General features: G+C 36.4%; 1 protein-coding gene and 1 long non-coding RNA gene across 2 annotated transcripts; one reads left to right on the plus strand and one right to left on the minus strand.

Moving 5' to 3' along the window:
* Positions 1 to 953: 953 nt before the first annotated feature.
* On the minus strand, positions 954 to 11,893 carry fbxl6 (F-box and leucine-rich repeat protein 6). Its single transcript, XM_052092355.1, has 9 exons — positions 10,946 to 11,893; positions 8,026 to 8,184; positions 7,796 to 7,859; positions 6,317 to 6,448; positions 6,068 to 6,175; positions 5,831 to 5,944; positions 5,128 to 5,359; positions 3,933 to 4,173; positions 954 to 3,786 (listed from the first exon to the last, which is right to left on the minus strand). Exons 1-9 carry the CDS (start codon positions 11,509 to 11,511, stop codon positions 3,657 to 3,659), a joined length of 1,746 nt encoding a protein of 581 aa, XP_051948315.1. The 5' UTR covers positions 11,512 to 11,893; the 3' UTR covers positions 954 to 3,656.
* Positions 11,455 to 21,069, plus strand: LOC127619515 (uncharacterized). Its single transcript, XR_007967568.1, has 3 exons — positions 11,455 to 11,583; positions 14,245 to 14,395; positions 20,305 to 21,069. It is a non-coding gene; the product is annotated as an uncharacterized LOC127619515 (long non-coding RNA).
* Positions 21,070 to 26,730: the final 5,661 nt, after the last annotated feature.

Below are 26,730 nucleotides of genomic sequence, written 5' to 3' on the forward strand. Positions count from 1 at the left end.
AAGACAGTTTTTATTAAATGCCGAGGCTCTTACTACCAGCCTGCACATCGTATGAGTAAACTATTTTATTTTTTATATCATTTTTGTATGCATGTATATTTATGGAATTTTGATGAGGGCGGCGCCCCAGCGCCCTCTATTGACAAGCCGCCACTGATGAAATGTAAGATTTAAGGCCAAATAAAATTTAAATGTAAGAACACTTTCGCAATAAAAAGCCCTGCATTAATTCATTAGCTGGTAAATACAAAACCACTGAGGCTGCTTGAATGTCTCTTGACATGTATATATATAATTGTGCATTTTAGTACCTTTAGTGCCTTTAGTTTGCTTTTTTCTCAAATACCGCTTGTCCAACCTCCTGTTTTTCTCGCAGACCCGTGTCTTAACAGCCAACCCTGCGGTAGTTCTTTCAAATTTAGACTGGTTAGATCAATGGAAGTTCAACAGGCTATTAATAAGCTTTCCAATAGCAGTAGTCCTGGCCCTGATGGTCTTGAGGGTAAGTTTATTAAACTTGCCTTGCATGTACTAGCACCACCATTGGCTGTGCTTTTTAATATGTCATTTGATACATGTGAAGTGCCTCTTGCTTGGAAATGTACTAAAGTTATTCCTTTGCACAAAGGTGGAGACTCACAAATTCTGAACAATTATAGGCCAATATCAATAATTAATAGTGTGGTTAAAGTTTTTGAGAAAATAATTTTTAATCAATTATCTGGTTATTTATCTGATAATAATTTACTTACTCAATGCCAATCAGGTTTCAGAAAACACTTTTCCACTACCACTGCTCTCTTAAAACTCTCTAATGATATATTTTCTAGTTTTGATGACAATCTGTGTACCGGTGCCATTTTCTTAGATCTCTCCAAAGCCTTTGATTTAGTTGATCACTATATTCTATTAGATAAATTGCATGCTATTGGTCTCATGAGATCATCTTTACTCTGGTTTAATAGCTATTTTCATCATCGTCGTCAGGGGGTGTCCTACAGGGGTTGTCAGTCAGAGTATACAGGTATAGTAAAAGGCATCCCTCAAGGTTCTTCTTTGGGACCATTATTATTTTCTATTTTTGTTAATGACATGCCCTTATGTTGTACAGACTGTAATATTCATCTTTATGCCGATGATACAGTCATTTACTGTAGTAAACCCACTATCTCCGGGATAAACCTCGCTTTACAGTATGACTTTAATTCTATACAGCAGTGGCTATTGGCAAATAAACTTCTCCTTAATAAATCAAAGTCCTACTCTTTATTATTCCATAGAAAAACCTTGGATATAGGTGAAAACAACCTTAATCTTTGTTTTCTTGATTCCTCTCCTTTAGAGTCAACTGAGACCTTTAAATATCTTGGTGTTTGGTTGGAAACTGATTTATCTTTCAAAACTCATGTACAAGCATTGACAAACAAACTTTACTCTCGTCTTAAAATACTTTATCAATCTGTTAAATGTTTTAATTTTCCGGTCAGGAAAAGAATAGTCTTACAGCTGCTTCTGCCTATTTTGGACTATGCCGACATTATTTATCAGAACTCTCCTGCTTCTTGTTTGCATTCCATTGATGTGGTCTACAACAGTCTTTGCCGTTTTGTTCTCCGTTGTCCCTTCAGGACACACCACTGTGTGTTATACAGACAGTTGTCCTGGTTGGCCCCTTCGGCCAGGAGACAGTCTCACTGGTTACAGTTTATTTTTAAAAGTTTTTACTTGAATTATCCAGTTTATCTCAAGCAACACTTGGTGCTTTATAATTCGCTATACAGCCTGCGATACAATGATCAGATTTTTTTTGTTGTTCCTAGAGTTAAAAAACAAGTAGGCAAGTATGCATTTTGTTTTAAGGCTCCATATGATTGGAACAATCTTCCTCTTTTTATCCGTTCTTTAACTTCACTTACAGCGTTTCGAAGGGCTCTCGAGGAAAATCTTCGGAATATTTGTCTTTGTTTCTAGTTTTGTTTGTTTGACCATGGGCTTCAATGGTCATGTGTTTATTAATTCTAATTTTTATGTCTTCATTTTTATTCATTTATTTATTATTATTGTTATTTTTATCCTCAATTTATTTTTTCTTTTTGTATTACTCTTAGTCCTTGACCTTGTGCAATGCTAGTCATGTGGTTGTTTCTCTATCATGTTATCTATAGGGATCGTGTTGGGTAGGGTGGGGTTGAGCATTGTGAGCTGGTGTGTGTGTGTTGTTGTGTTTTGTTGTGCGGTTTTTGACCGTGATATTTGCTCTGCTGTTTTGGTTCTTTTTTGCTTTGATGTACTGGAGGACCCCCTCGAAAACGAGATGCTTCATCTCAAGGGGTTAATCCTCGTAATAAAGATATGTTTATAAAATAAAAATTAAAAAAAATTTATGTGTGAATACAACATTAAAACTATAAATGAAATCATTAAGAATGCATGTAGCCTAAAGAATTTAGCCTATATTGTGACCCTTAGTCACTTGATTTCTAGCATGACTTGACGCAATAGACCAATGCAACTTATGTCAAACAGGGAAGTTGTGGCAAAAAACGTGTGTAAAAAGTAAATTTTTATCAGATTACGTTGTTGAAAAGTGATTCCGAGGACTCTAGCTGACTGCTCTGGCTTCAAGCCATGAAAAGAGCTGACTGGACTGAGGAGATCATTACAACTCACAAATTTGACGCAAAATTTTGTAGCGGACATGGTTACATGTTTGTTATTAACTCATTTATTATAGAAATGCAATAGCTAAGAATATGTTTGTATGATATATGATGGTTATGTGTCATACTTTCTTTTAATCATCAAATCTGTAAAATCGAACACTAAGTCAGCAGGCTTTCTGCCACAATTTACTGCACATGCGCTGACATTTTTGCAAACAACAGGATTGGTCTAGACCTTATTCACAGCAAACACCATGTTTGAATGGAAATTAAGCTTTGAGGGACAGACTTACCATCTCTTCAATGGCATGCACAGAGCAAATCTATAAAAAGCTCCAATATCCCATCTGATTTTCCACAAAACTCAAGTTTTTTGTCTACTGAGTGTCCTTAAAAATATATTTTTTCAATGTTTTGTACACAAAACGATCCAAAAATATTTTAAACTGCAGTACATCTTTTTTTTTTCATGAATCTGTCATTTCTGTTCTTGTTATTATGTGCCGTTATTAATGCATGTATCAAGCATTCAACTAAATTTAACAAACCACCCCTTACACAAACGTTGTTATCTTTGTTTCTAACTATGCTTATGACAAATCAGTAAAAAAGTATCTACTAAGATTCAGAAAACAAATTTCTAATTGTACACCTTTAAAGTGATATTATGCAGAAGCATAAGTAAAAGTGGAGATGTACATGCCATTTAACAATTTAGTGTGCCCCCGTAAACAAATGCTATTGTTATGTCATGCTCGCTTCATAAATTTTCAATACATTTCAAATAAACACACATCTGCAATCAGTCATTTTATTAGGTTAGTAATTTGTCTCTTTCTAAAGATAGGGATTTCCTTAAATGTGGCTTGTTTACAATTATTATAAATTCATAACATTTTCACAAAGTATGAGATGCATAGTTGCTGAGTAGGTCAGTAAAGGCAGACACATATTAAGAAACTTTACTTAAAATTCACTCTAATACATACATGTTCAGCTTAATTTATCGAGGAGCATCTGTATGTCTTCTTGACCATGATACAGCCGTTTAAATCCTCTAGGTAGATACCGGCAGGATGACAGATTCAAGTACTTCAGAGCTGGTGACTGGCTTATCAGTAACCTGTTAATAAAATAATAAATTGTAACTTCTTTTCTACACACAACTGTACCAGAAAATCTTTACTTCTCCACTGAAAAGCAAAACAAGTTTTATCCAGAGATGAGATCTGATGTGATGCAACAACAAAAGTGATTGTGAACTTGTACCTGAGTGCAGATGAAGTGATTTTAGTCCCACTGAGATTCAAAGAGCGAAAAGAGTCAACTCCAGCCCCATGTGTTAGATGTCCAATGGCAATCTCAATGTCTTCCTCTGAAAAAGGCTGGTTGGTCAAATCAAGCTCCCTGATTGTGTTGCTCCACTTCTGGGCTAGCATATGTATACCTTTCTTGGATGCCACCATTGTGTTGCTGTTGAAGTACAGGCCCCAATATAGACACTCCAGTCCTACAACAGACAGCACAGCAAGGCAAGTTAAGGTAAAAACTACCTTCACTACTGTCTGAAAGTAGCAGTAGTAATGCTCTGCAGGAATGTGTTCAATTAAGAATTTAATTTGAGAATGCCTTTTAAATTCAAATTAACTTCCTCAATTTGAATTGAATAAGAAAGTAGGTACCAAATAGGATGCAGAATTGTTTAGAATTTGAATTTAAAGCAGTATAAAAATGTACGAAATTTACAGAACTTCTATTTTTGCTGTTTTTAATAACATTATTCAAAAAGTGTAGTTTTTAATCATTTAAACACTGCAGTATTGTCTGTATGAATGTTCAATGTTATCATACGACATATGACGAATTTCAAGATAATTATATGGTTTTAATGATACATTTCTGAAAAAAGCCACCTATAAAAATGTCATTATAGATAATAAATTAACTTAATTTTTATGGACTATGCTGGAAGAACATTTATTGTTCAGAATATTCTACTTTACTAATTTTATTATATATTCAGCAAACATATACACATTTTGATGTCGATATTTTATAGCATGCTGGATTTTAAACGAAATATAGAAATACAAAATGTGTGTTTTAATAGTATGGAACTTAGTTTAGAGAATGTTTTTATGTGTCAGGGAATAAATATGCAAAATGTATGAGTTGCAAAACTTTTAGATTTGTTAAAAATTGTGTTGGACTAATGAAAGTCCTCTTGTGTGACTGATGAATTTCTTTGCATTGCTATCCAGTAAATAACTTCTCCTGTCATTCCAATTTAAAAACCTGTGCAGCATGGCCAATTAAATTAAATTCCAACACATGAGCAACATGAGCAATTTCTTAAATTTTGAACCCTGATTCTCTGTAACAAAACATTTATACAGTATCATTTTCACTACAGAAGACACAAGAATGTCAGCTCTCTTGTTATTATGAAAACCAAAAACCTTACTTTCACAAGGCAGAGCATACAGGCCAGTGGCTGTAATGCGGGAACCGCCACGCAGATCCAGCACTCGCAGGTTGGGGGAGCCATGGAGCACATTGTTCAGGTCACTGTCAGTCATGAAGGAGTGAGAGGAAGTGGCAATGCATAGCTCCTCTAGCATGGGGAACCCAGATGTTGAACTGGGCGTGTTGCGGATCATTTTAGGAACTGGAGTTACATTCATCATTCTAAAAGTCTGAAATGACAAAATAACATAACTTAAAAGAGAGGCAAAATTGAATGATGCAGTTTAGGAAAACATTAGGATCTGTATACACCTGGTATTAACATGCATTTCAGATGTTCTGATCACAAGTGGACAGTGCTAAGTACAGGTGTAAACGGGTTCCAAAACATTTTGTGATCCAATCACTCAAACCTTATTAATAGCGTACTGACTTTGTGCTTTTTTGCATTTAGTAAACAAGCAGTAACACACAGACATAGTGTTTTATGGATGTAGTCACGAAATCAAAGACCCTCCCCTTAAAATCCCATCACAAGGGGTCACATGATACGCAGATGAGAAGCATTTACAACCAAGTGTTAAACAGCGGATACTTTCGGTTGACTACTTTTCACGGATCACCCAAAACAGGTTTTAATACCACGTGTAAAAAGATTCTGTTTGCATACATGAGCATCACAACTCCTATTAGTTTAATACCTGCAGTTTAGGGCATCCAATCTGCAAAGCCTGAATGCAGATGGGAAGCTGGCAGTATCCACCATCTATTTTAGTATTGATCTCCAGCAGTCTGAGCTCAGGACAGCAACCTTTCTTTAGATAAGGAGACATTCCCTCATCAGAAACAAAAAGAGGAACTCAAAAAATAATGCTGAGTATTCATTTAATTCATTCTACAAGAGTCCAATGAATTAAAAAGGCAAAATATCAACTTACAGACAAAACGCTGAGAAGTCGGTCACTTTTGGAGCTGTGTGTGAAATAAATGCTCTTTATTTGGCTGCCATGCATCTCAAGGAAGGACACCAGGCCATCAACATGAAACTATATAAAAGAGGAAAAAAAAAATGTTGCCGAAATAACAGCATTAAAAAAAATGTCAAGGAAAGAGAAAGAGTTAGAAAGTATTTGTCATACTACAATAAAGGAAAAATATTCCTTAGAACATTAGAGTTCAACACACACCTCTGAATGTTGCACATTTATATTCTCCAATAAACGACAGTCAGGGCCAAGGCTTTGGAATACTTTCTCTGTCACTCCCATGCAGTAAGATAACTTTAGAGAATTAAGACTGGGGCAGGATTGTGCAACTCTCTAGAAAAATACAACAGTACACAGATCTTGATTATATCGAGTAGGGCTGGATGATATGAAAATATATATTGTGGCAACGACGTAAGCGTCAATCATTAGACATTTTGCTATTTTGTATATCGCAATATGTAAATATCCATGTGCGCAGTGCAAAACGTATCTTTTAGTAGGCAGGGCTTCACGTGAGACTGAGAGAATTTAAGAAACATGAACAGTGTTTTTGTAGCATTAAAAATGTTTTGGGTGGCCGCCAAAGCAAAATAAATGACATTCATCTTGCATTTGGTGCATCATAAGCACTTAATATGCTTCTCATCTGACACAAGAATCTGTTTCATGCATCTCTGGAGCACGCAAGGGTGCAGGAGTCCAGCAGGCTTCCCGATATTTACAGGAAAGCGCAGAGCAGCATCTTTTGTGCTACTCAATCATTTTTGAAAAAACACCTCCTCAGAATGGGACAACTCCCAAACAAGTCAAGAAAATGAAGAGAAACTTCTTATTAAAAAGGGTGATATATCTGTGGTGTGGGTTCACAAAAGCCAACACAGAGCAGAACAATGTAATCTCCAAACTGTGTTGCATGAATTACTCGTACTACAATACATTTGTTTTACCTCCTCAAATGAAGAATGCAAAGAATATTATGAAAGCCAAAAGATTCACTCTACAGGCTGCTGAGAATGTTTCCTCATTTTGGGTAAAAGCATCTGCTAAATTAATAAATGTTATGTAAATTAATTGTAATAATATTTTTTGCAAGAAATGTTTACATTTAATATGTATTTTCTGCAAAAGGTGTTTGCATAATTTAAGATATTTTATGTCTGTGTTTATTTTCATTGTTTTTTTAACTTGCATTATTTTCTCAGTTGCATATCTTTGTTTCATGAGGAAAGTTTATAATAATAATAATATTGGTCAACAACATATCAGACTGAAATGAGGCATATGAAAGCATTATGGTAAAATTATTTAAAACAAAGTTGAGTGTGTGTGTTTTTTTTTTCTTGGACTTTTGTCAAGTTCCAAGCGAAAATAATATAAGATGAAATATTTGAAAGAATTTAATTCACTGATTGGAATATCCAAAAATAGGCAGTACAATATGGTTATTTAATATATTAAATATTTTCTATTGATATTTAAAAATATTTACTTAATCATTATATTATATTATATATAAAAAAAAAATATATATATTTTCGTGATATATAATTATGACAGAATTGTGATGTATTATTTTAGTCATATCGTCCACCCTTAATATTGAGATACATTACACAACAATACTCCCTCACTGAAAATACAAGGTGCAACACTTTATGGTAAAGGAATTTTGATTACCTGAATAACATAATCAACATGTTTTTTCCAATGGCAAAGGGAGAAGTCCTTTAGCTGAGAGAATCTAGAGGAAAAAATGACAGTGTTATGCACAAATCATCTACTGCTATGCATAATCTTACATTTAAAAATATGTCCGTTCCTCCTGTTTAAAAACGATGAAATTAAAAACTTGTTGAAATTAAAAATCAAAACACTTTTTGCTTGGTTCAATCACTGTTTCAACCCACCTGTTTTGAGCTAGCCAGTCTATAGTGTTCCTAATCTTCTGTTCTGTCCCAGGTAACTGACTCTTACCAGGTTCAATCCAGCAGTAGCCAATTGACACACTGCGCCACAGGATTGGAGAAGATCCAGCTCTGTTCCAAAGACGGCAAACTCTGCCGACCCTTTAAAAGAGAGCAAACAAGTGCAACTATGGTCATAAATCAAAGCATGATACCTGCATCATGCTAGAAGCAGCTGATGCATGGACTTATCAGAGAGAAATTGAATCATATATATATATATATATATATATATATTTTTTTTTTTTTTAAGGCTGTCAATCGATAAAAACATTTTATATAATTAATTACATGGTGTCCCGATTAATTAACCTCGATTAATCTCATATACAAATATTTGCTGAGAAAGCCCCTCATATAACAATAACTCAATATATAATGATTATACATATTTATATCAATATACAATTATACATAGTTATCTTTAAATATTAAAAAATTATACATACATACATATTAGTGCTGCACGATTAATCATATCGCAATAGCGATGTCAGCCTGTGTGATTATATGACGGCAAAAATGCTTATATTAAATAAATAAGTGCATGGGTGGACGTGACAGGCCATTCTCTCTGAGAGCTGTTTGCCCATTTTCTACACTGCTAATAAAAAGAAGACCAGTCAGTCTCAGTTTAGGGAGTGGCAAGTGTGGTCATGTCATGTGAGTTTCCGGTGTGCAGCGTGGAAATCAGGTGAAGATGGACACCGAGCAGACCGACACTGATGGCCAGAAAAAAATAACACAGATAATAGCTTGGCGATATATCTTTATTTCATCCTTAAAGTTCATATAATATGGGAGCGTGACATGTAAATAAACACAAACTCCAAAAGTGTCATTCTCGGTGCGGTCAGAGCCACTTCAACCAGTCGCGGAAGAGACACAATCTGAGCTGGAGTCGAGACCGGGAGAGATATAAAGTTCCGCCGGCTGATGCGCACTCTAACACGGAGACGCTCGTCTCTCACCCCCGCTGTCTGCAGCTTGCAACGTGTAGCATCATTGATGAGATCATCATGATAAGATCAATCTTATGTGAAAAATGTGTATATATATTTTTTAAATGTTCTGTAAAATATGTTTGTCTTGCTTCAAACTTTTAAAATGTAATTGTCTTGTTATACATGTCTTGTGCTATATATATATATATATATATATAAATAAAACACAAAATATTCAGATAATTAAAACGCTTAACATTCCTATAGCAGAAGAGTTAATCATTGATAAGACCATTCAAAAAGCAGCTTTAGCATACAATGTATTGTTTACTACCATATTATTGATCATAAGTCAATAATTGGCATACAGTTCACAGCAATCGATTACACAAGTGAATTTGTGGAGATTTATTATGAGGGCTTGTTTAAGGGCCCGTCAATTTACACCTACGTGTGTGTTGCGTCATAAACATAAAATGTTTAGGTCACTGTGTCAAATTAAATAAGTTTCATTAAACACCTCTTGAGATCCCCAATATCGCATTTGTGCTCCTTTGAGTGTTTTGAACGTAACGCATGTTTGCGTTGTTCTGCCTACTGAAGTGTTTTCTTCACTGTATAAACTGCACGTTGCTCATGTGTCGTTCATGAACGATTCGTTCATTTTGAACGAATCTTTAATATGACTCGGGACTACCGAGTTGTCTCAGAGAGTGATTCGTTCATTTTGTGTTGACCGCGCATGCGCGCAACATCGCATAAGGTACATGAAGTCATAAATGATTAGTTCATCTTTCGCGAGTCTTCGGGTTCGGCCGGGTCCGAGTCTTTCGTTCTTCCTGTCAGTCCCATAGAGACTATGCTGCTGTCAGTACCGGAAGAGAAATGATTAGTTCGTCTGGTTCGGTTTCGGCCGGGTCCGAGTCTTTCGTTCTTCCTGTCAGTCCCATAGAGACTATGCTGTCAGTACCGGAAGAGAAATGATTAGTTCGTCTCTTCGGTTTCGAGTCGTTCGTTCTTCAAGTCAGACTCACAAACCCATAGCACTATGCAGAGTAGTGCTGTGCTATGGGTTTGTGAGTCTGACTTGAAGAACGAACGACTCGAACCGAAGAGACGAACTAATCATTTCTCTTCCGGTACTGACAGCATAGTCTCTATGGGACTGACAGGAAGAACGAAAGACTCGGACCCGGCCGAACCCAAACCCGAAGACTCGAGAGTCGAGACTTGAACTAATCATTTATCTTTCCGGATCCGGACCGGTATGCTGCATGTGCATGCAGTCAGTGAGTGCATTGGCTGCTGTGTCACACCACACGGCCCAAACACAGACACTGACGAGTCGACATCGACAACTAAGTATTTTTAACGTTTTGAAGTTCGAACCCGATGACACAAGAGGCGGAGAAAAAGGAGGTGAGGTGAACTAACTGCAATAGCTTAAACTTAAGACCCAATTAATAAATTAACATTTCGGTTTCTTATAAATTGGCTTTGGCTGCATTACCCTATAGTTTATTTTTATTTATTTATTTCAAATTGAATCAACATTTTCGTAAGTAGACTACTTGATGTTTTGGGCTATTTAACATGACATTTAATTATATTCTGCTGAAATGAACGAAATGACTCGAAAAAAGATTCGTTCATTTTGCTGAACGAGACTCAAAGATCCGAGTCAGTAAAATGATCCGAACTTCCCACTACTATTGCTCATACAGCTGAAATTTCACTTACTGCCCTCTGGAGTAAACAGGTGGTACTACAAGCTTGCATGTCTCAGGAATCTTCATTGTTATGGTCCGTGGGCATGCGATTAATTGCGTAAATGTTTTTTGTAAAATTAATTTCACTGAATTAACATGTTAAATTGACAGATTTAAAACATTTTATATCAGCACAAATATGTGCCTCACCTGCAAAGAAAAGGTACAGCTCCATCCTGTAGAACCGCAAACTGAAAAATTTTCACCAGCACCTCTATTGGCAAGCTCTGACCCCAGTGGTCATAACTATCAACAAGCACACTGTCCAAATCCACACTTTTGTCAAGAGCTTCCTCTGTGACTTTAACAACTTTGTTTTTTACAGGTGCTTTTTTTGTTTTGACAGGCACAATCTTGCTTTTGCCCTTTGCATCAATCTTCCTTTTCTTACATCGCTTCCGTTTGGGCTTCCATACACTGTCACCACTGCTTATATTTGATATAATTAAAAGCATGTCCTCTCCCTCCTGGACGGTGTAATTTGGTCTGACAGTGCGTTGGACCTTTCTTGTCTTTTTCTTCTTGCCGTTTTCATCCTTAAGAGAATCTGCTTTTCTTTTTAAATGTTCCTTTTCTTTAGCAGGTGTAGTCTTTCTCTGAGATGTGCCAGCTTTGCTGGACTGAGAGTCCTTCTCTTGTGAGGATGACATTTCTGCAGCAGGATCCTGGACTGACTGCGTGCTCGAGCTGGATACCTCCACGTGTGAGCTCTCCATGGCCAATACAATGCCTATTCCCTTCTAATATTGATCAAAACATCTTGCAGGAGACTGTACACAAAAGAAAAAGTAAGTATCAGGTGAAATTCGAAAATATAAATAAATGAGAAAGCATGTCTTCTTTCCTTTATAAAGCTGCCAAATAAACGTTTATAAGTGAAAGCGATTAAATTACAGATATACACATTCCGACGACAGACATCAACGACTTTGAGAACTATTTTACTTTATCATCGCTACGGTAAGCATGTCTTCGCTTAAAAATGTAGAGTATATAGCACCAATATTAAAAACCTAATCGAAGTGTTTTGTTCCTTTGTTGTTACTGTTTGAGTCCCATGATGCTTTGTAAACCGCTGGTCAATCCATATCGTCACATCCGCTTTCTCTGCCGGTCTTCCGCCCCACACTCGATTAGCTTACCAATCAAAATCAATAACATTAAAAAGACGGTGTCTTTTTTCTTTTTCAAATTTGTCCATCGTTTATACAATTATACATTTATTTCCGTATACATTTTTGTCGTATTTAAATTTAATTACACACACACACACACACACACACACACACACACACACACACACACACACACACAAAGAACAAGATAGGTTTTGAAAGTTATTTGTTTTTTATACTAGTCAGAGTTATTAATTGGCCATATAACATCTGAGTACCATTTATCAACCTATCCGAAAATTCTTCTAAGTAAGATTTGTGGACAATTTCATATTCACAAATGCAAGGTTGCAGAGGCAATCTAAACCTTTCTCTTATTAAAAATATTGATTGACTTTAAGATAACTTTTGAGTGTGTTATATGGGAGTATTTATTGATATATCTGTGTTTTTATTTTATTTCTTTTTATTTGTATTTGTCATATATTTAAAAAAAAAAAAAAAAAAAAAAAAGTATACTTTTTTTGTTGTTAGTTTATATTCGTAGCTTTAGTTATTGTGCTTTATTTTCTTTTAGTTATTCTTTTTTTATATTTTATATTGGCAAATAAAGCATAGCATTTCTGTTTTCAAAGAGTGGAACGGTGTGTCCAATCAGAGAAGCCTCAGAACAACATGTGGCTCAATGCGGAAGTTATGAAGTGTGGATCATAAACATATACATTTAATGAATTTATTAGACTGAAGGGTGCTCCGTTTTCTAAAAGAGACTTCAATTAGGTGGTTAAACGTATCTCACTTTGCTTAAAATCTTTCATTAGAGCACACTTAAGTTATGCTAGCTTATCTAATATTCCTACACTTTCAATTAATGGTATTCATATTCTAGACAAGAAATGTATTAATTTTTTCATTAGAAATGCTATTGTCTCAGATCAAGTAATTCTCTCTAATGCCTGTTCAAAATGGAGTATTTATTACCTATATTCTAATTTAAGCAATGTATGGATTTCTCCTTACAAACTACTTATCCCAAATAAAATGAGAGAACTTCATTTCAAATTTACTCTCAAATATTACCCTTGCAATCAGCTTTTAAACAGGTTTTTTGAGAATGTATCCCCTTGTGTTCCTTTTGTAAAATGGAAGAAGAATCAGTTTTACATTTGTTTTATCAATGTACTTTCTCTAAATCTTTTTGGATAAAAATAACCTTGTTATTATTTTTGTTTTAACAATTTGGTGCAGATTACAGAGACTATGATTTTTCTTTCAGATATTCATTGTAATGATGCTAAATTTGACTGTTCTTTATTGTTACTTTGTCTTGTAGGTAAATTTAATCTTCTTAAAGCCAGAGTAATACAATCGAAACCTAATTTTAGAATTTTTTTCTGCTGATGTAAAATCTCTTTTTGCCTCTTTTTATTAAAATTAAACTTATGTGTCTAAACCTTATTATATTAATATTAATATGTGTAAACCTCTGAACGCCAAGGCTTCAAAAACATATAACATCCTTAAGGATGTCACATTGAAAATGTAATCCTTTAAATGTGATATCTTATGTATTGATTTAGTTTGTCCCTATGTTAGCAATATGTCGTTATTCAAGGTATGTATATGGTAATGCAATAAAATAAAAAAAATAGACATATAAATACATTTATATGTCTGTGGAGCAGATGCCCCGCCATGCTCGGGCTGTCACTTATTTCCATGGGTTTCAGTACAGCGTAAAAATGTGACGTGGTAGTGTAGTCGTTCACCTAATTCATAATTTGCATGGGTCACCGACCATGCGCACTAAAATTGTTTGAGGATAACCCAAATGAATGGTTTCCTTTTTTGCCATTAATAGAAACAGATGTTGAAATTGAATATAAAATATAAAAATTTGTCAAAGTAGATCAATTCAAAATCACATGCTAAAATATAACACTAGCACCATTTAAACCATCTGAATTCTTGGAATATTTAAAGATCCGCGGTTACAGGCGTTTCAAGCTAAATATCTGTCCCCACTGAACTACATGTGCATGTAACACCTGTCTGTGTTTACAGGGGTTTCAAGTGATATACCTGTCCCCACTGAATTACATTTACATGAAATACCTGTCTGTGTTTACAGGGGTTTTAAGTGATATACCTGTCCCCACTGAACTACATGTGCATAAAATATCTGTCTGTATTTACAGGGATTTCGAGCCATATGCTCGTCCCCTTCTGAATGACATGTGCATAAAATACCTGTCTGTGTTTACAGGAGTTTTCAGCAAAATGCTCGTCCCCTTCTGAATGACACGTGCATGAAATACCTGTCTGTGTTTACAGGGGTTTCGAGCCATACGCCCAGGACCTGTACAGGATGGCAATAACAACTGCCCAAGTTTTACCAGGAACATTCAATCCCTCATCTGTGCTGACTGTCTGCAATAGGCTGAGAGAGGCTGGACTGAGGGCTGGTATGCTTGTTGGAAGGCAGGTCCATACCAGACATCACCGGCAACAATGTCAGCCTACAAAGTCAGCCTACATTCAGCTGGACCAGACAGGACTGGTAAAAGTGCTCTTCAATGACTAGTCGTGGTTTTGTCTCATGATGGTCGGACTCGGAATGAGGCCTGTACTCTGGATTGGGATTGATTTGGAGGTGGAGGGTCTGTCATGGTCTGGGGCGGTGTGTAACCGCATCATCGGACTGAACTTGTTGTCATTGCAGGCAATCTCAACGCTGTGCGTTACAGGGATAGACATCCTTCTCCCTCATGTGGTACCCATCCTGCAGGCTCAATGACAATGCCACCAGCCATACTGCTCATTCTGTGTGTGATTTCCTGCAAGACTGGAATGTCAGTATTCTGCTATGGCCAGCGAAGAGCCCGGATCTCATTCCCATTGAGCACGTATGGGACCTGTTGTATCAGAGGGTGTGGGCTAGTGCCATTACCCCCAGAAATGCAAGTGCCTTGGTGGAAGAATGGGGTAACATCTCACAGCAAGACCTGGCAAATTTGTTGCAGTGCATGAGGAGATGACTGAAGAACTTAATGCAGCTGGTGGCCACACCAGACACTGACTGTTACCTTTGTTCAGGGACACATTATTCCATTTCTGTTAGTCACATGTCTGTGAAACTTCAGTTTATGTTTTAGTTGTTGAATCTTTTTATGTACAAATATGCACACGTTAAGTTTGCAGAAAATAAAAGCAGTTGACTCTTACCAGGTTCAATCCAGCAGTAGCCAATTGACACACTGCGCCACAGGATTGGAGAAGATCCAGCTCTGTTCCAAAGACGGCAAACTCTGCCGACCCTTTAAAAGAGAGCAAACAAGTGCAACTATGGTCATAAATCAAAGCATGATACCTGCATCATGCTAGAAGCAGCTGATGCATGGACTTATCAGAGAGAAATTGAATCATATATATATATATATATATATATATATATATTTTTTTTTTTTTTTAAGGCTGTCAATCGATAAAAACATTTTATATAATTAATTACATGGTGTCCCGATTAATTAACCTCGATTAATCTCATATACAAATATTTGCTGAGAAAGCCCCTCATATAACAATAACTCAATATATAATGATTATACATATTTATATCAATATACAATTATACATAGTTATCTTTAAATATTAAAAATTATACATACATACATATTAGTGCTGCACGATTAATCATATCGCAATAGCGATGTCAGCCTGTGTGATTATATGACGGCAAAAATGCTTATATTAAATAAATAAGTGCATGGGTGGACGTGACAGGCCATTCTCTCTGAGAGCTGTTTGCCCATTTTCTACACTGCTAATAAAAAGAAGACCAGTCAGTCTCAGTTTAGGGAGTGGCAAGTGTGGTCATGTCATGTGAGTTTCCGATGTGCAGCGTGGAAATCAGGTGAAGATGGACACCGAGCAGACCGACACTGATGGCCAGAAAAAATAACACAGATAATAGCTTGGCGATATATCTTTATTTCATCCTTAAAGTTCATATAATATGGGAGCGTGACATGTAAATAAACACAAACTCCAAAAGTGTCATTCTCGGTGCGGTCAGAGCCACTTCAACCAGTCGCGGAAGAGACACAATCTGAGCTGGAGTCGAGACCGGAGAGATATAAAGTTCCGCCGGCTGATGCGCACTCTAACACGGAGACGCTCGTCTCTCACCCCGCTGTCTGCAGCTTGCAACGTGTAGCATCATTGATGAGATCATCATGATAAGATCAATCTTATGTGAAAAATGTGTATATATATTTTTTAAATGTTCTGTAAAATATGTTTGTCTTGCTTCAAACTTTTAAAATGTAATTGTCTTGTTATACATGTCTTGTGCATATATATATATATATATATATATAAATAAAACACAAAATATTCAGATAATTAAAACGCTTAACATTCCTATAGCAGAAGAGTTAATCATTGATAAGACCATTCAAAAAGCAGCTTTAGCATACAATGTATTGTTTACTACCATATTATTGATCATAAGTCAATAATTGGCATACAGTTCACAGCAATCGATTACACAAGTGAATTTGTGGAGATTTATTATGAGGGCTTGTTTAAGGGCCCGTCAATTTACACCTACGTGTGTGTTAGCGTCATAAACATAAAATGTTTAGGTCACTGTGTCAAATTAAATAAGTTTCATTAAAAACCTCTTGAGATCCCCAATATCGCATTTGTGCTCCTTTGAGTGTTTTGAACGTAACGCATGTTTGCGTTGTTCTGCCTACTGAAGTGTTTTCTTCACTGTATAAACTGCACGTTGCTCATGTGTCGTTCATGAACGATTCGTTCATTTTGAACGAATCTTTAATATGACTCGGGACTACCGAGTTGTCTCAGAGAGTGATTCGTTCATTTTGTGTTGACCGCGCATGCGCGCAACATCGCATAAGGTACATGAAGTCATAAATGATTAGTTCATCTTTCGCGAGTCTTCGGGTTCGGCCGGGTCCGAGTCTTTCGTTCTTCCTGTCAGTCCCATAGAGACTATGCTGCTGTCAGTACCGGAAGAGAAATGATTAGTTCGTCTGGTTCGGTTTCGGCCGGGTCCGAGTCTTTCGTTCTTCCTGTCAGTCCCATAGAGACTATGCTGTCAGTACCGGAAGAGAAATGATTAGTTCGTCTCTTCGGTTTCGAGTCGTTCGTTCTTCAAGTCAGACTCACAAACCCATAGCACTATGCAGAGTAGTGCTGTGCTATGGGTTTGTGAGTCTGACTTGAAGAACGAACGACTCGAACCGAAGAGACGAACTAATCATTTCTCTTCCGGTACTGACAGCATAGTCTCTATGGGACTGACAGGAAGAACGAAAGACTCGGACCCGGCCGAACCCAAACCCGAAGACTCGAGAGTCGAGACTTGAACTAATCATTTATCTTTCCGGATCCGGACCGGTATGCTGCATGTGCATGCAGTCAGTGAGTGCATTGGCTGCTGTGTCACACCACACGGCCCAAACACAGACACTGACGAGTCGACATCGACAACTAAGTATTTTTAACGTTTTGAAGTTCGAACCCGATGACACAAGAGGCGGAGAAAAAGGAGGTGAGGTGAACTAACTGCAATAGCTTAAACTTAAGACCCAATTAATAAATTAACATTTCGGTTTCTTATAAATTGGCTTTGGCTGCATTACCCTATAGTTTATTTTTATTTATTTATTTCAAATTGAATCAACATTTTCGTAAGTAGACTACTTGATGTTTTGGGCTATTTAACATGACATTTAATTATATTCTGCTGAAATGAACGAAATGACTCGAAAAAGATTCGTTCATTTTGCTGAACGAGACTCAAAGATCCGAGTCAGTAAAATGATCCGAACTTCCCACTACTATTGCTCATACAGCTGAAATTTCACTTACTGCCCTCTGGAGTAAACAGGTGGTACTACAAGCTTGCATGTCTCAGGAATCTTCATTGTTACCAATCAAAATCAATAACATTAAAAAGACGGTGTCTTTTTTCTTTTTCAAATTTGTCCATCGTTTATACAATTATACATTTATTTCCGTATACATTTTTGTCGTATTTAAATTTAATTACACACACACACACACACACACACACACACACACACACACAAAGAACAAGATAGGTTTTGAAAGTTATTTGTTTTTTATACTAGTCAGAGTTATTAATTGGCCATATAACATCTGAGTACCATTTATCAACCTATCCGAAAATTCTTCTAAGTAAGATTTGTGGACAATTTCATATTCACAAATGCAAGGTTGCAGAGGCAATCTAAACCTTTCTCTTATTAAAAATATTGATTGACTTTAAGATAACTTTTGAGTGTGTTATATGGGAGTATTTATTGATATATCTGTGTTTTTATTTTATTTCTTTTTATTTGTATTTGTCATATATTTAAAAAAAAAAAAAAAAGTATACTTTTTTGTTGTTAGTTTATATTCGTAGCTTTAGTTATTGTGCTTTATTTTCTTTTAGTTATTCTTTTTTATATTTTATATTGGCAAATAAAGCATAGCATTTCTGTTTTCAAAGAGTGGAACGGTGTGTCCAATCAGAGAAGCCTCAGAACAACATGTGGCTCAATGCGGAAGTTATGAAGTGTGGATCATAAACATATACATTTAATGAATTTATTAGACTGAAGGGTGCTCCGTTTTCTAAAAGAGACTTCAATTAGGTGGTTAAACGTATCTCACTTTGCTTAAAATCTTTCATTAGAGCACACTTAAGTTATGCTAGCTTATCTAATATTCCTACACTTTCAATTAATGGTATTCATATTCTAGACAAGAAATGTATTAATTTTTTCATTAGAAATGCTATTGTCTCAGATCAAGTAATTCTCTCTAATGCCTGTTCAAAATGGAGTATTTATTACCTATATTCTAATTTAAGCAATGTATGGATTTCTCCTTACAAACTACTTATCCCAAATAAAATGAGAGAACTTCATTTCAAATTTACTCTCAAATATTACCCTTGCAATCAGCTTTTAAACAGGTTTTTTGAGAATGTATCCCCCTTGTGTTCCTTTTGTAAAATGGAAGAAGAATCAGTTTTACATTTGTTTTATCAATGTACTTTCTCTAAATCTTTTTGGATAAAAATAACCTTGTTATTATTTTTGTTTTAACAATTTGGTGCAGATTACAGAGACTATGATTTTTCTTTCAGATATTCATTGTAATGATGCTAAATTTGACTGTTCTTTATTGTTACTTTGTCTTGTAGGTAAATTTAATCTTCTTAAAGCCAGAGTAATACAATCGAAACCTAATTTTAGAATTTTTTTCTGCTGATGTAAAATCTCTTTTTGCCTCTTTTTATTAAAATTAAACTTATGTGTCTAAACCTTATTATATTAATATTAATATGTGTAAACCTCTGAACGCCAAGGCTTCAAAAACATATAACATCCTTAAGGATGTCACATTGAAAATGTAATCCTTTAAATGTGATATCTTATGTATTGATTTAGTTTGTCCCTATGTTAGCAATATGTCGTTATTCAAGGTATGTATATGGTAATGCAATAAAATAAAAAAATAGACATATAAATACATTTATATGTCTGTGGAGCAGATGCCCCGCCATGCTCGGGCTGTCACTTATTTCCATGGGTTTCAGTACAGCGTAAAAATGTGACGTGGTAGTGTAGTCGTTCACCTAATTCATAATTTGCATGGGTCACCGACCATGCGCACTAAAATTGTTTGAGGATAACCCAAATGAATGGTTTCCTTTTTGCCATTAATAGAAACAGATGTTGAAATTGAATATAAAATATAAAAATTTGTCAAAGTAGATCAATTCAAAATCACATGCTAAAATATAACACTAGCACCATTTAAACCATCTGAATTCTTGGAATATTTAAAGATCCACGGTTACAGGCGTTTCAAGCTAAATATCTGTCCCCACTGAACTACATGTGCATGTAACACCTGTCTGTGTTTACAGGGGTTTCAAGTGATATACCTGTCCCCACTGAATTACATTTACATGAAATACCTGTCTGTGTTTACAGGGGTTTTAAGTGATATACCTGTCCCCACTGAACTACATGTGCATAAAATATCTGTCTGTATTTACAGGGATTTCGAGCCATATGCTCGTCCCCTTCTGAATGACATGTGCATAAAATACCTGTCTGTGTTTACAGGAGTTTTCAGCAAAATGCTCGTCCCCTTCTGAATGACATGTGCATGAAATACCTGTCTGTGTTTACAGGGGTTTCGAGCCATACGCCCAGGACCTGTACAGGATGGCAATAACAACTGCCCAAGTTTTACCAGGAACATTCAATCCCTCATCTGTGCTGACTGTCTGCAATAGGCTGAGAGGCTGGACTGAGGGCTGGTATGCTTGTTGGAAGGCAGGTCCATACCAGACATCACCGGCAACAATGTCGCCTACAAAGTCGCCTACATTCGCTGGACCAGACAGGACTGGTAAAAAGTGCTCTTCAATGACTAGTCGTGGTTTTGTCTCATGATGGTCGGACTCGGAATGAGGCCTGTACTCTGGATTGGGATTGATTTGGAGGTGGAGGGTCTGTCATGGTCTGGGGCGGTGTGTAACCGCATCATCGGACTGAACTTGTTGTCATTGCAGGCAATCTCAACGCTGTGCGTTACAGGGATAGACATCCTTCTCCCTCATGTGGTACCCATCCTGCAGGCTCAATGACAATGCCACCAGCCATACTGCTCATTCTGTGTGTGATTTCCTGCAAGACTGGAATGTCAGTATTCTGCTATGGCCAGCGAAGAGCCCGGATCTCATTCCCATTGAGCACGTATGGGACCTGTTGTATCAGAGGGTGTGGGCTAGTGCCATTACCCCCAGAAATGCAAGTGCCTTGGTGGAAGAATGGGGTAACATCTCACAGCAAGACCTGGCAAATTTGTTGCAGTGCATGAGGAGATGACTGAAGAACTTAATGCAGCTGGTGGCCACACCAGACACTGACTGTTACCTTTGTTCAGGGACACATTATTCCATTTCTGTTAGTCACATGTCTGTGAAACTTCAGTTTATGTTTTAGTTGTTGAATCTTTTTATGTACAAATATGCACACGTTAAGTTTGCAGAAAATAAAAGCAGTTGAAAGTGAGAGGATGTTTATATCCATGACAGCCAACATTCCAGCTTTTTAAAATGATCAGATTAAGCAGACCAATGCCAATATTTAATTAAATCAGGGAATATTTTGTCTAATTCAACTGTTCACAGTAAATCAATGTTATTTTTATTGTACGTTGTTTTGATGTCTGTTTTCTTTTAATGCAAACAAGCAAAAGAGTAGATTTATAACAAAGATTATTGTCTACAGTATTATTTATCCTAATTTTGTCTCTTTATTTATTGCACCTTCAAAAGCAAGGCAAATTAATAAAAATAATGATGCTGGACGAACTTAAGTCAAAGTGAATAATACCCAATTACAACTGATTTTACTTCTATAAAGTTACTTTCCTGAAGGAAAAAAAAAAAAATAATTATATCAGGCCCTGATTTTATCCATCATGAATTGAACAGATCATGAAAAGTGATGAACATAACTGGGATGGTAGTTGGTAAGAGGGGAGGGGTTGAAAAAGTAAGTGCAATTTGTGCAGTCATCCAAAAAAAGAAAGCCTCTTCTGAGATCAAGCAAGTAGTTGCAGTTTGATTCATTATGAACAGAAGCATTTTTCTTTTTTGAGAAAAAATGGTGCACTGAATTATCATTCAAACAATAATGTGAATAAGGGTAATTTTTTTCTTCTAATTTTCACTTTCACTCTTACCATGTCATTGAGCCAGCAAGCCTCTTGCAGTGTTGCTCTAATGCATAGTTTGAAAGCTGTGTTTATCACCATGTTTGGATTATCTTGTTCCAAAATATGTCTCACCTCTGATGCCATGTCTAAAACATATATCCAACATACATATAAACAAGCTCAATGAATTTGCTCAGTGGAGAGACTTTATTGACAGAACACATTATTTTATTTCACTATCACATTATTTCACATTTGGCAAGTTTTCACTATGGTTCACAAGAGAACATTTGTCAGCATGTATCAATGTGGATGCTTTCTTTGTTTCTTCCACAGAGACCTCCATACCACATGTCTGTTTCAGCTAAAGAGAACACACACACACACACACACACACACACAAAAGATTTCATGCCATAACAGCAGATACCTTAATAGTATAGTAACTGTTTATTGGCTGAAGCAAACAGTCTTCTGTCTTTTTTGACTTTTTATGGAAATACCCATCCTCTGAAAAGGAAATGAAAAGCATATGAAACAGAATAAATGAAACGAAGCATAGAGAAAACACAGCATCTGTATAGCACATACAGCCATTTTCAACAATGAACTATTAAAACATTGCCAAATGCCAACACAAGGCATGTGTATTATCCAAAATGTTGCCAGGTCAACTAAACACAACAGATAAGTAAATAGTACATAATTTACAAAAGACTTTGGCAAACATGGTATAGCAATGTATTGCTACAAGATAACAAAAGTGCTACATTAATTTTATAAATTTTTTACCATTGCATTAAACACATAAAACAAACCTTCGTTTGCAACTTCCATCACTCTCATTTTGCGTTTTCTTACAGTTTTTTGTTTGGCCTTCTTATAATGACTTGGTAAAGCCCGAAGGTTTTGCTTGACAGCTTCTTTCTGCTGAAGAGCCAGGCCATTAACCTTGGGTAAACTGCATTTCATTGTTTTACAAAGGTCATGAACAAGGTCAAGATGCATTCTGAATTGCCTCCTTGTCAGTGCACAGTTAGGATACATCATGTAAATATCTGAGCTCTTCACAAAGACGCCACTGATCAGCTGCTAGACTGTGGCTCAATGTTGTGTGTCTGCTTCCCTGGGCAAGGCAGAGGACTAACACAAAAGTCAGTAGAGAAGTCTTCTTGAGTGCCATTTTCAGTGATTGGTGGATTGGTTAGAGCAGCACTGAAATCCAGAGTTATATATGGGCTTCGACAGTACACTGGGCTAAGGGCTCCCCATGTTTTGTCAGAGTGACTAAAAACAGCAAAGAAATCCTTGCATCTTGCATTCACTACTATAGATGAAGTGGAGTCTACTGTTGGATAGCAAATTTTCTGGGATGAACTCGCATATAATAGTTTCAAGCAGAGATGAAAGACTTCCTGTTCCAGAAAATTTGAGGTAGAAGCTCTTCAATGATTTATTGAGTGCCTCAACTCCATTGTTGGTGGTAACTGCCACAGAGAATCCTTGTGGCACATAGGCCCTACACCACTGCTGTAAAACGAAAGAACAAATTACTTTGATGAAGGTAGATGATGCAGAAATAATGTAACATTACACCGTCTACACTGGATGCATAAAAGTGAACATCCTAAACCAGTCCATTTGTCTTGCCAGTAGGAATAGTGCCAGCAGACAGAGCAAATAGATCGGGCATCAATTTACTGTTGGCTCGGCACAACTAACATATCAAGTGTAGTCTGGATCAGTGACGATAATGACTTGCTTTTGTTGTATCCATCTGGTGTTGACAGGGTTTAAGAATTTCAGAGAGAACTAAATGCTGGCCTGTACTTTTATACCAATCTAAATGTACTGTACAACAATTGGCCACGTGGAACACAGAACATGTCCAGTGCAGAACCTCACCTCCCGAATACATAATCACCTTGTATCAACAGAATGCCTGACTTCAAATGACTTGTAAACTTTGCTCTCTTTCAGTCAGTCAGTCAAGCTCCCCATCACAAGATGATTCACTTGGGGCACTAGCTATCTCACGAAGGTGTCCAAGAATTTAATTTTGCTCAGAGTCGGACAACTTGTTCTTGGCTGCCAGAAAGAATGTATGGGATATTAAACAATATAAGAATAGGGATTATCTAGATGTTTCAGATTACCAATTTACAGTACAAATGAAAAGTAAATATAAATTAAACAACAAAACACTACCCACCACTGAGAAAAATATCTAAGAGTTTAGTGAATGTACTTTTGAACGTTGTAGATTTTAAGGCTGTATTGGTTTACTTCTAATCAAAAGTAAAAATCTAAAAAAATAAATCAACGCAAAACATAAATTATCACACATATCCAGGATTAAAATGAAAAACAGAGTAAGATGATAATCTGGTATCAAATAAAATGGGAAAAAACTATTATTCACTTCAACTGGACTGTACCTTGTCTTGTCCATCGTATCCAAGCTTGCTCAAGATGGAATTAAAATAAATACTTCTGTGCATTTGGAAATGTATTGTCCAGAGCTTGGTATTCCTAGTGTGAATAATCAAGCATGAAGTACTTCTTCGGCTGCCAATGCAGATTCCACTTTTTCAAGATGTTAAAAGCTTCAGCTATATCTGTGGTTGTCTCCTTTTCACATATCAACTCAGCAACGGGTTTGTAGCCAACATTAGTCCGAACAACAATGAGAAACAGGGGTAGTGCATATTAGGTGGTTCTGTAAGTGGCATCAAGTAGGACCATATCTCCATAACACTTAAGTAACTACTGCTGTTGTATGTTTTGATGGAGAAACAAGAATGTTTCTTGTGATGAGGTCATCTCCGGTGTGTGTTTATCCTCAAAATCAGTCTTCAGTGTCTGAAAATCCATTTCTTTGTACATTCACTTCAACGTCTATTTCTGTCTGATGTCTGTAGTTCTCTCTGCACTTTCTAAAGAAAAACTGGGAACCTGAATATGTTCATTTCCATTCATCAATTTTGTTTTCCAGTTGCAATTGATCAAAGCCAGAGTATTTCCCATCAAGTAAGGCCTGATGCACATGGTTTTGAATAACATGGCTTGATGTGTCCTGTGGATGTGGTAGAACACTTCCCATGCCTGAAAGCTCTTTCTGGACAAAGGTTTTCAGAACCTTCTTCAGGAAAGTGACAGAGGTTATTCCAAGTAAAACATATTCATGTATTTTGTCACGCACCATGTGATGGTATTTTCACATAAATTACTTCAGAAGTGGCACTGGGGTTCTCTTTTATTGACTCCAGATCCCCCTTAATAGCTGCTTGTTTTTCACTTCTAGAACTTTTGTCTCTCACAGCAAAGTGATGATATCTGTCAAGAACAACATACCATAATGAGTATCTGTCTGAAAAATATTCAGTTAAGTAGTCCCCATCAAATATGTTGCAACACCCTTACATGAGACAGAAATAAAGAGTGCACTTCTTCACCATTACCTTTATAATGGTAATAGTTATACATTTTTCAGCAGTGGTTCTCAACTAGTGGATTACATGCCTGTAATCGGGCTATGGATGGGGGTGTGGTTAAACTAACCACACAATTGAACAGATTTAGAAAAGAGAAATATGACTAAACATGAAGATGCTTTGAAACAATGTCTATTGTGAAAACCGCTATACAAATAAAAGTAGCATGATTAAAGGAATTCAGTGACACTATGACATTTTATCTCCCACTTAGTAATATGATCAAGACTTATACATTTTCTGTTGTAAATACAAAATATTAATTGTAATTTTTGCCATTAATTGCACTACACGCATCATTTTGTATTTTTTTATATTATAAGAAGCTTTTTCTACCTTGATTTAGGGCTGGGCAATATGACGATATATGTCATGGTGACAATATAATGCATCTATTGATATAGATTTTGCTATATCGTGTATACAGTGAAAAGGCCCCAAAACTCAGAGCTCTAACAAAAAGGAGACTTGTGAGAGAAGCCACAGAGAGCCAACAATCACTTTGAAGGAGCTACAGAGTTCAGTGGCTGGGAGTGGAGTAATGGTGTACCAGTCAACCATATCAAGAGCACTGCATAAGCCTGACCAACCTGGAGCAAATCTGCAGAGAAGAATGAGCAAAAATCAATTTGTCACTGTGTGTAAAGCTGGTACATATGCACCCCCAAATACTTAAAGCAGTTATTGCAGCAAAAGTTGGCTCGAATAAATATTAATGTGTAGGGGATGAATATATATATGCAAGCAAGATATTTAATATTTTTATTTTTCACAAAAATATTTGCCAAAAATAATTAATGTCACCTCACAATAATTGATTTTGTGTTTAAGTGTTTTAAAATAAAATATAAATAAGAGTGAAATTTAATTGTACCATTTGTAATTCAGTAATATGAGAGAACTGGTCAGGGGTCTGAATACTTTTGCAAGGCATCGTATATATTTTAGTCGTGTCGCGGTAAGACTCGCGGTGGTGGCTTGTGTGTTTACATCAACACGGAATGGTGCAATAACTCTATGCTAGTCTCTAGTTACTACTCATCGCTGGTGGAGCTTCTGACTGTTAGATGCAGACCTTTTATTTACCACAGGAACTCACCACTGTTATTATAACCGGAGTTAACTTTCCCCCCAGCGCTAATGCTAAGGAAGCGCTCTGTGAACTGTATGAAAACTCAAGCTTGTCAAGCATATATTTAGCTTACTTTTCTTGGTTAATAATTGTGGAAACGTGCATAATATAATATCATTTGATGTACATGAAGTGTGAAAAAGATTTTTCATTGTGGGGGGAAAAAAGAAAGAAACCCTTGTACTTCGGTGAATGCCGCCACGGCTCGTGTCTAGATGGGATCCCTCGCTCGTCAATCTCGCGAGATTGTTACACGGCGTTATAGTTAAAGAGTAGCGCTCGTAACATTGTTGCCAACTTAGCGACTTTGTCGCTATTTTTAGCGACTTTTCAGACCCCTTTAGCGACATTTTTTCAAAAAAGCGACTAGCGACAAATCTAGCGACTTTTTGGACAAACCTTAGCAACTTTCCA

This window comes from Xyrauchen texanus, chromosome 26 (assembly GCF_025860055.1).
Source record: "Xyrauchen texanus isolate HMW12.3.18 chromosome 26, RBS_HiC_50CHRs, whole genome shotgun sequence".
Lineage (NCBI taxonomy): Eukaryota > Metazoa > Chordata > Actinopteri > Cypriniformes > Catostomidae > Xyrauchen > Xyrauchen texanus.

What these genes read in the sequence shown, in the direction of transcription:
- fbxl6 (XM_052092355.1), bottom strand. Translation starts at nt 11,511, where the DNA reads ATGGAGAGCTCACACGTGGAGGTATCCAGCTCGAGCACGCAGTCAGTC. An exon ending in GCTGTACCTTTTCTTTGCAG is followed by an intron (nt 8,185 to 10,945) that starts GTGAGGCACATA and finishes TCTCTTTTAAAG; the next exon opens with GGTCGGCAGAGTTTGCCGTC. An exon ending in TTGGATGCCCTAAACTGCAG is followed by an intron (nt 5,360 to 5,830) that starts GTATTAAACTAA and finishes TTGTCATTTCAG; the next exon opens with ACTTTTAGAATGATGAATGT.